This window comes from Artibeus jamaicensis, unplaced genomic scaffold (genome assembly GCF_021234435.1).
Source record: "Artibeus jamaicensis isolate MK-2021 breed Jamaican fruit bat unplaced genomic scaffold, CSHL_Jam_final contig_759, whole genome shotgun sequence".
Classification (NCBI taxonomy): Eukaryota; Metazoa; Chordata; class Mammalia; order Chiroptera; family Phyllostomidae; genus Artibeus; species Artibeus jamaicensis.
In genome coordinates, this window is record NW_026521953.1 from 3,370 (window position 1) to 14,180 (window position 10,811).

A 10,811-nucleotide genomic window follows, 5' to 3' on the forward strand; every position below is an offset into this window, starting at 1 on the left:
TTTTAAAAAATAATAAAACAAAATTTCTATGCCCTGGCTGGTGTAGCTCAGTGGATTGAACACAGTCCTGCAAACCACACGATCGCAGTTTGAGTCCCAGTCAGGGCACATGCCTAGATTGCAGGCCAGTTCCCAGCAGGGCATTCATGAGAGGCAACCATACATTGATATTTCTCTACTTCTCTCCTTCCCTTCCTCTCTAAAGATAAATAAATAAAATATTTTTTTAAAAAAGTGAAAAGACATGTATAAGACAAATGAAATCAAAACAAAGAAATTAGGGTATATAAATCAAGAACCCAGTTAAACTTTATGAAATGTGTTTTCCAAAGTGTTGGGGTAAATGAATATGTCTGTTATCTTTGAACTCTTGGCAAGCCACATTTCTTTAACTGATTCATCCAGTATTGTTGCTGAGCCAGACAGAATCCATCTCTCATCTATCATTTTATAATGCTTAAAGGAAAGCATACTACTTCTTAGGATATTGCATCACCTTTCCAAACTAAAATAAAAACAAATGAGAAGGAGGACCTTCTGGGAAACCTGGGAAAATCCTATACATTCAAGTTAAGTACCATCCAAGAACACGTATTTTGTCTCTTTACCTAAAAAGGAACAGGCATTAATGTATTGCCACTAGCTTTGCTTAGGGTCCATCCTCTGACTATTGTATCCAAAAAAGAAATTATGGATATAGAAATCTCAACAAAGAAAAAGAATGAAAGCATAAACTTTTATATATATTGTTATATGTATAAACATACATGATTTCATGTTTCATCTTCCTTCTTGTGTTGGAACTTTAAATTCTATGTATACATTATATATAATTATATAGAGAGACATATATATATATACACACACAAATATACATGTTTTTTCTTTTTTACCATGACAAGTCATGCATAAAGAAGACTGCAAAGAAGTTTATCTCTCATATTTTCCTATATTTAAAAAAATAATTAAAATGAGATATCAACAAAGTCCATTGATTATAAAAGGGACCAATTCTCTAACACCCAGGGAAGCAATAAACAGACTGTAGCCATGAAGTCAACTTTCTATGTTCTCTTGGACACAGAGGAATTTGAAAACAAAACAAAATCAAATTGAAATCTCACAAATAGAACTCTTAAAAACTAGTTGGATAATAAGTGATATGTCTTAATAAAATCTTCATTAAGGAATAAATTATTTTTCACCTCTTAGCAATATAGAAAGGAGAACCCAAAGAAACCTAGAATTTATTTGTAAAACATTGTGTATTTAGGTTGACATGATTTAACCTCAGAGACCTTTGAAGTACTCTCCATTTTTTGCAATACATCTATTTAGGTGTTTTTCCCACTGCTCTAAGCAGTTTTTGAACTCATTGATTTCAAAGCCTTTTAGTACTTTTGACATTTTTTGTTTCATCACTTCCACCTCCAGGGAAACAAAAAAAAAGTTGTTGCAGTGACAATAGGGAGGGTAGGACACAATGGTCAAGCCATTTTAAGTCAAAAAGTGAATACTCAGCATGGTGTGGGCAGGTGCACTCACAAATCACCCATCACAAAATGAGCAAATGTGTTGAAAGACTCTTCAAAAAATTCATGTAGCCTCTCACAACAATGTCAGCTCATACACTAATACAGATTGGTTCCTAGAATTCTCACCTAGGAGGTGAAACCTGTATGACAAAGGGCTTTCACTCTAGAGATAATTCTGTCTTGGGTTTTTCGGGGAGTTTTTTTGGTCCTCCCTCATATGTCTCTTAAAGTTCTGATTATTCTACTCACTGTGCTATAAAAAGAAAGACAAAACAAGGCCTAAAAGAAAAGAGGATTTTTTTGGTATCTGGCTACTTTTCCTTAAATTATTTTATTATGTCAGAATTTTTATAAGCAGACTTTCAACAAATGAAGGAGTTTTTTGAAGTTCAGTCAAATGATTGAAAGACAGGAATGGCTGTTTCTTCAGCAAAGAGAATCTGTCAAGAAAATAACTCTACCACTTGCCATGGTTTTCCTGATGGCATCTTTGACCTCCTTGTTCCTCAGGCAGTAGATGATAGGGTTGAGCATGGGAGTGAAGACCGCATATATGACTGAAATTAATTTATTATAGTCAAATGAAGCAATGGCCCGAGGTCGAACATATATGAAGATCGCAGCTGTGTAGAAGATGACCACCACTGTAAGATGCGAGGCACAGGTGGAGAAGGCCTTCTGCTGCCCAGTGGCTGAGGGAATGTGCAGGATGGTAGATACAATGAAGGCATAAGAAATGACAGTGGCTGAGAGAGGAAAGAGAAGGATGACGATGGCTAGTGCAAAGTCTACTGTCTCCGCCATAGAAAAGTCCATGCAGGCCAGTTTGAGGATGGGAGATACATCACAGAAAAAATGGTTCATGATATTATTGCCACAGAAGGCAACTTGGGAGATGAAGTATACCTTTACCATGGAAATGGTGAAGCCACTTACCCAAGAACCGATGGTCAGCTGAACACAAAATTCAGTGGTCATCATGAGTGGATATCGAAGAGGCCAACATATAGCCACATAGCGGTCATAGGCCATGGCAGCCAACAGCACACATTCAGTACACGCAAGTGAGAGGAAGAAATAGAGCTGGATCATGCACCCCAGGAAGGAGATTGTATTGGGGCAAAGTAGGAATCCAGCCAACATCTTGGGAACTGTGACAGATATATACCAGGTCTCCAGAAAGGACATGGTGCCCAGGAAATAGTACATGGGCTTGTGCAGGGATCCAGTGACCCACACAGTGATAATGATGACTAAATTCTCCAACAGCACAAACAGGTAGGTGATGAGGAAGAAGAAGAAGAGCAACTCCCGAAGCCAAGGGGGAGCAGGGAAACCCACCAGGATGAACTCACCAATATGAGTGATATTTTTCTTCCACATGGTTAGGACACCAAAATACAAAGTACTTAATGGTAGTAGCACCAAATTGAAGAGTGAGATCAACATTAGCTACAAGGAGCCATTAGGCAACAGGAATTTTATCATTAAGTTAAACCCTAGTGCCATAATCTAGTCCTATAGTATGACTTTGCAGTCACAAGAGGGCATAAGGTCCTCTCTGGAAAATCAAGGGTCAAAACAGGAACTAAAAAACAAAACCCACCACACACAGGAAGTTAAGAATGACTATGTTGTATACCTGAAACTAATGTGCAGAGTGGAACAAAAATGGTGTTCAGTTGTGAGTACACAAAACACGGAGTTTATTCTTGCATTATTATTTCTTAATTATTACATTAATTCCCATAGGAATGCCTGTAAATTTCCTTTTCCCCACCCTTATATTGTATGTCAACTGTCATTGATTTTTAAAAGAATCTTAACCCAGGATCATGAGGTCAGGTTCAGGGTTCAGGGCTCAGGCCTCTGGATCTGTGTCAGAAAGAGGTCTTCAGTGGTACTAGAAGGAAATACTTGCCTTATTTGCACATGTCCAGATTTTGGGGGCAGCTATATGGGCAGGAGGTTATGATGACTGGGATAAGTGCCAAAGATGGTTCAGGAAGCCAGGTAGGGAAGCAGGGAAGTTCAAGATCTGGAGAAAATAAAAGCAGAATATTAACTGGGAAAGACCCTCTGGCCATGAGAATGTCCAACTCTAGCCCACTCTTCAGCTCTGTTTTCTTTTGAAAAATATGGCAAAGGTGGTTAACAATTCTCTGTCTATTTTCAGGACCATGGCTTAAAAAATTGAATAAAGGAATGTTTACCTTCTTAGAATAATTAAATACATTTTAACTTTTTCAATGACTCCTGATGATAATAATAATAATGTTATATATGCACCTATTACTATTGTATAAATTACTAATAATTACATAAATAACTAATATATGTATTCCTCCTGTATACATACTATATATGTATATAAAAGTTCATATTTTATCCCAAATTAATTTGTGCTTTCATCTGTATCTTATTCAAAAATATTTCACTGCAAGAAGTGTTACTTGATTAATGCCATCTATTCCTTGACTTTGAAACTCTTCCTTATTATGGACATTGCTTAAAGACAAGTTGCATCTAAGGAACTGCCTTGGAAGTGGGGAGTCCAGTGATTTGGCAACTCATAAGGATCCTGGGCTTGCTAGGTAGGGTACGATATGATCTAAGGAGAGAATTGAAATTTTGAAAATTTCTTCACAAGTGAGGAGAGAAGAAAGAGAAAAATAGAAATAAAAGTTAGCTCATTATTATAAATAAAGTTAATCTAAAATTAATCTACTTTTCAAGGAGTCCAACAGAGATGATCTGGACAGGGAAATGCAGAATTAGAGAATGGGAAGGAAGGATAAAATGTAGAATGTCCTCAATGTTTAGTTATTATTTCTGATTTACATGTACTTCATGGCCTAAACTCCCAGACCTACAATAAAGCAGTTGGTCATATGAGTTGGAATAATGGCCACTGTAAAATAGAACTCAAATTTGACTTCTTTCTCCACTAAACAGAATGATCATTTCATTAATTTTCGCACATCTCTTTAGCCCAGTCATTTTTGACCAACAAGTGTGAGGAAGTGTGGAAGCACATAGCCTAAACCCAAACAATTACATAGCAATTTTATGAAGGAATGTGTATATGTGAACATACACTCATTCATGTCTGAGTTTTCAGGAATGATAGAAAAACAAAAGAGTAACATAATAAGAGACTCAACATGGACAAAAGGCATCCCCATATTCAAAGTGTCCTAAAGCATTAAAAAAATTCAGACCACTGGGACAAATGATTGAAAGACATAAGTGCTAGTGCCTGATTTATCTCTTACTGACTTTACAAAATGAAGCAAACCTCAACTTATCTAAATCTAAATTCCCTTAAGTTAAAAAGGAGTTAGAAAATGTAAACAAATTATGAATGCAGATATAGCACCATTTATTGTTAAGAAAAACAATCTCTTGCATATGTTTGGGGGGGCCTGGTGTCACACTGCACATTGAAAATATAGATCAAAAAGTCAGATGTCCACATTCAAGGTTCTGAGGATATAAAACAAGTAAGTCATTATAGTCTAGTGAGTTAGAGCCATAAGAAAGATGCATGTTAGGAATGTCCTAACCTTCCTTCATCTGCTTCCTTCATAGGTGGCTTTTAAAAGCTGCACCTAGCTAGCTGAGCCCAGATTTTGTTGAAGAAAAAAATTACAAAAAAGACAGGTGATATCAGCATAAATTTTGGTCAAATGGGTCACAAACAATGTCTAGCTATCCACAATGTTTTAAATCAACTCATTTTCCACTTTTTCTCAAAGATTCATGTCTCTGCTCTCCAATTCACCACCTTGCTCCTTGCTCCAAATCTCAGCAGACAATCTCACCCCTCATTTTACAAAGACAAATCAGACTATGAGATGTGTATTCATTCAGCTTCCCACAACCAAATCATTATGCATATCTTCTCATATGTCTTCTCATTTCTTCCTTACTTCTTATCTAAGATCACTCCCTCTATCTGCTTTACATCTCATTTCTTCTGAAACTCATCTCTCCAAAACCTCTTTTGGAGGTTTCTCCAAAACCTCATCTTTTTCTGTATATTGATTTCATTCTTTCATAAATAGTCATCGAGTGCCTGCTATGTTACAGGCATTTTTCTAGATGCTTGAATGGTTCACTGAACAATACAGACAGAAACAGCCCCAAAGTTCTGATCTTAAGAAGCTGCATTCCAGTGGAGGAATAGAAGCTGTAAATACAACCCTTGTCAAGACTTTGAATAAATACAATAAAGATATAAATGTAGAAATTGATAAGTTCAATGGAGAAAATAGAGTTAGTCAAAGAAAATCAGGAGGGCACAGAGTAGGGGCAAGTTAATATTTTAAATAGCTGATTGAGATAAACCTCATTCAGGAGAGTCATGAAGAAGGTATTAGCCATCTGGATTTTGGATGGAAAAGCTTTCCACACAAAGGGAATGGGTAGTGCAAAGACCCTAAGGTGAGGTACAGTGTGAGGAGCAGCAAGGAGTCCAGTGTGGCTGGAGGAGGGTAAATGGAAGGAAGAAATGAAGTGGGAGAAGGAAGGGGTGGGGGAGGTGATGATGAGCATATTACCATGTCCTTTAAAGCAGCTGTAATCATGTGGGCTTTTACTCTAAGTGGATTGGAAGGTTTTGAGCTGTTGAGAAACCTGATCTTATTAACATTTTAAGAATTCTTCTAGCACGTTGTTCTTATTCCAGCAGATTCTTCAGAGTCATTTTCTATACCTTTTACAGATGGTCGATCAATTTATCTCTCTTCCTAACAATGATTTTTCTTTACTGGTCCCATTTTTGTATCTGCTTTAGATCACTGTACAGTCAATGGATCCCTTTCTTTTCTTATCTTTGACTGATCACTTTCTACTGCTGCTCCCCTTCTGGTAATATACAGACCTTTCTCATCTTTAAAATGCTAGATTTATTCTCCCACTCCCTCAGCCCTCCCCTCACACCAGCCCCCGCACCTTGACTCCTACCAGGAAAACACCACAACAAGTAGACAGTGGAACTGTCTAGTAAAAGAGGCAGAGAAGGGAACAGAGAATTAAAATATGATGTAATCGGCATCACAATAAAATATTGAGTACTAGGGGCCCAGGGTAGAGAATAATTCTTTCTGCCCTGGGGGCCCAGAATGTTTTCACCAAGGCAGTTCCATTTAAACTAAAATGAAGCACTGTAGAGTTTTGGAGGGGGGAGAAATATCAAGAAGTGAAAATAGCAGATGCAAAGGCACAGAGTAAAGACATAAAAAGTTAATAATGGAATGATCTGCATTTTGATTAGAAAGAACTGATAGGGTGAATGGGTTGAGACAAGGTTGAAGTTGTATAATCAACCCTCTTTACACTTTTTCCTGTAACTCTTTATAGGAAAATTCTCTTGATCTTCAGCGCAATGAATCCTACAACATCTGACAATGTCTCCGGTCACACTGACCACCTGTGGGAAACAAGATGAGTCTCATTTACAGCTTATAATACCAGGGCTTCCCTGGTTTTTAAGATTCATATTATATTCTTGAAAATATGAGTAAGTTGTTAGTACTTCATTACTTCACGCATGATCTAATTTCTGCACACACCCCGCCATTCAGGGTACATAATTGAAAGCCACTTAGGAGCTACTGTCCCACACTTTCTCCCTGCTCAACACTCACACAGTTTTCCTACTTGGCTTTCATCATTTTTCACTCTTCACCTTTGCTTCTACCTATATAATCCGTCCAATAATAAACATATTTTTCATTATTTATTTGGAACCTGCTATATGGCAGAATTTGTATAGGTTCTTTCCATGCTTTATCTCAATTAATCCTCACAACAACCAAATAAAGCAGATATTATTGGTCCCACATTACAGATAATAAGGTGAATAATTTGGTTCTGTTTGTACCAGCAATAATTGGCAGAATGGTACTATAATCTAAGACTGTCAGTCTCCAAAGTCTACATATACTGTCTACTATGCTATACTCCTCCTTGTTTAAGAATTGCTTCCCACCTCTCTCTGCTCACTGCCACTGTGAATTCATCATCTGCTCTTTCCCTATTTCTTTACCATCTTGCCCACTGTCCTGATCCCTGGCTCTGATCCTCATACTGTAATTAGTTTTCCTTTTAATTCCAGTCTTTTATGTCCAAACTCACTTCTGAATTTTGTCTTTACACCCAACCAGAGCCTTTGTGATTAATCTAATATTTCAAAACCTGATTTGTCTAGTTGTTTTCCATAAGCAACTTGCTCCTCAAGTCTATACAAAGTTAAGACTTTCTAATATTTGTGATTTTTTAACCTCAATTCCCACACATGTCCAAAGTCAGAATCTACATGACCTCCCCACCATACATTGACCTCTGATCCAGCCACTGACCTGTATTCCACCCAGTTACTGCCCACTTCCCTACTCTGAAGGTTTTTCCTATGATGAAAGTGTTGATTCAGTCAAAGGATGGACTCAGTCAGAGAAGGGACTGAGTTGATGTGTGTTATTTGGAAGATACTACAGCAGGGAAATGGGTTTTCTCAAGAAAAAACAGTTGGTTGAAGGAGAGCAATGGGTGGAAGGAGAGTAGGGCAAACAATGGGAGAGGTTCTCTGCAATTAAAGTGGAATGTAAAATGGAAAAGAAACTCAAAAGTTCAAGTCTCAGTGAAGATAAAGTAGGCATGGACTGCACAGGGCTGGGACCTGAGAGAGTAGCAAAAGGTCTACTGTCCATTTAAGATAATACATATAGATACTAAGTAGTATTCCTCTCTCCAGACTGAGTGATCTTGCTAAAATATAAAGATAAACCTTGACTCCCAGTTCAAATCCTTCAGTGGCTACTCCTTGTCAAAACTTCTTACATTGCATAGCCAGTGCCTCATGATCTGACCTCCACATTCCTAATACCCTAATAGTCTTCTCTTGCCAGAAACTCAGCCAGAGACAAGTCACAGTAAAGAATCTGAAGTTATTCAATACAACATTCTCCTTCAAGACTCTATCTGTGCAGTTGCACATACTCTGTCTTCTGTCTAAAACTCTTTCTAACTCTTGCAACCTGGCAAGTGCCTACTCATACTCATCTTCACTATTAAACTATCCCTAATCACCCTCACTATCACCACTTCCTGCTCATCACCCCAGCTATCTGTTTTTGCAATATTTTGGGCCTTAGGGCATCATTTTGTTATAAAACTTATCATTTATTTACCTGTCACCACTACTAGATTTGTGAATTTCTTGAAAAATAACCGTTATTTTCTATTTTCTTCTTGTTTGTCTTATCTCTAATATCTAGCATAATTTCTAATGAGTGGTTCACACTTATCAAGCAAATTATTTGTGACATTTAACACCAAATGACTCACCATAGTGCTTTCTATTTATTTTTCTTTAGGAAGCTGGGTGAAGTAGGTCATCTTGTCTGAATCTTGGCTTAGAGATCTTGTTTGAGTAGTCCAGTGGTCACATCTGTGGAGAGGTGTTCCAGAGAATATGGCCATGAGTCTTTGCTTCTGTACCTAAAAGGAGTTGCAGATAAATGGCATTAAACAAAAGTGAAAAGAGAAATGATAGATGCCTTAAGATAACCTAATCTAAATCTTAGAAAATTTCTTCTCTGTGAAACTCAAGAATTGCATGATTTTGTGATGCTCATCAGCTAGGAAAGACTCTGGGGGTCCAGATAAAAAAATTGTCCTGCTATTGATTAAAACAAAATACAATATCACCTCATTTCATCTCTATGGTTAGACTTTGAAATTCAAATTTCAAAGTTTATTTTTTGGCTTGTTTGGTGTCCTGCTAGATGATAAGAACCCAAAATGGAAAAAATTTTTCTGTTTTATGTAGTTTTTCCCCCTCTGCATTTATTCAATATTATTATTTCCAACTCCTCTCTCTCTCTCTCTCTCTTTCTTTCTCTATCTCTCTTTGTTTCCTGTCATTCCCTATTTCTGCAAGTGAGTTTGTGTTGCATATTGACTCCTCCCACAGTCCTCATCCAGGCAGCACCTACAGCTGAGGAGATCCAGGAGGCAATGAGCCCACTGCTCAGTAGAGACAACTACTATTTTTTAAAAGACATATATCCTTGGGGATCTGATTCACAAATACTCTAGGATTTTGAAGAGCAACAATGACAATGAAGTTAGAGAAATTTCCCCAGTGATCCCCAAGGCTCAACAGAGATAATACTAGATCATTATCAGATAGGAAAACAGAACAGCAACAGTTTTACAGCAAATCACCTTGGTTACTGATCCTAATACTAGTCTCAAGTCTTGATTTTCCTTCTTCTTTCTGATTGTCTGGGAAGCAATTATTACTATAATCTACTACTCTATAACATTACTGTTATGCAAAGGGGTTGCTAGTGAGAGGATTAAAATACACAAAAGATGAGTTGACAGTGTTCATGGCACATACTAAGCTCTAGGGAGGAACACAACTTTCTCTCCACTCCTTCCACTCAAGAGAACAGTACTCCTAAGCAACAAAGATCTACAGCTGTCCATAGGGCTAGGAAATCAAACTTTGGTGAATAAAGAAAGTTCAACAATAGTCAATTTGAGTGATTTTATCTTTTAAGGAAACTTGTCTTGGCTCTTTCCTGTGGGTCATTTTGCACTGCTCTTCTCTTTTGTGTCTCATGTGAATGGTTACTGAGAATAACTTGAGGAAGTGGTTTAGAAGGAGGAATGCCCATTCTTAGTGATCCAAGAAGAAACCAAGTGAGGATTCAAAGCCCAGGTGGGCAGGAGACAAGGCAAAAGACTCATGGAGCAGATGGCTAATGGCATCTCTACAATAAGCATGAGATTGAAACCTTCTCTTTCCTCTAATTTAATCTTTCCAGGTCTCCTGTCCAAGTTTTATTATCAGAGTGGTGAGACTTTGAAAGCCACGATCAGGGGGAAAGTATAGAGAGATTGCCCAGACTTTACAAAGCCTAATAGTTTTGCCAGTGGAACAAGAAATGACCTGTGTCTCAGATTTGGTCCAGGGATACTCGCCAATTAGGGGATTGAGGACACAGATCTAATGTGTTATGGAATGTGTCTTTGCCTGTAACATCCCCTCTGCATATCTCTCTCTCTCTGAAAAGAGCAAGTGTGGTGACAGCAGCTGAAGGTTATTGTCCAATATTTGAATATTTTCTTAGTTCCCTCTTAAATACCTTTCTTTTTGAGATAAGACAACAAACATAAGTATATTTTTAGGCAGAGTGCTTTAAAGCATTTATGTGAATTTCTTTTCTGGACTAAAATTCATAACCAAGAAAAAGATAATTT

At 37.5% G+C, this 10,811-nt stretch overlaps 1 protein-coding gene across 1 annotated transcript; it reads right to left on the bottom strand.

Moving 5' to 3' along the window:
• Nucleotides 1–1,961: 1,961 nt before the first annotated feature.
• Nucleotides 1,962–2,984, bottom strand: LOC119040589 (olfactory receptor 6). Its single transcript, XM_037133608.2, has one exon. It carries the CDS (start codon nt 2,982–2,984, stop codon nt 1,962–1,964), a length of 1,023 nt encoding a protein of 340 aa, XP_036989503.2.
• Between the last annotated feature and the right edge of the window lie 7,827 nt (nt 2,985–10,811).

Excerpts from the sequence above, each read along its gene's own strand:
- LOC119040589 (XM_037133608.2), bottom strand. The coding sequence starts at position 2,984 with ATGTTGATCTCACTCTTCAATTTGGTGCTACTACCATTAAGTACTTTG.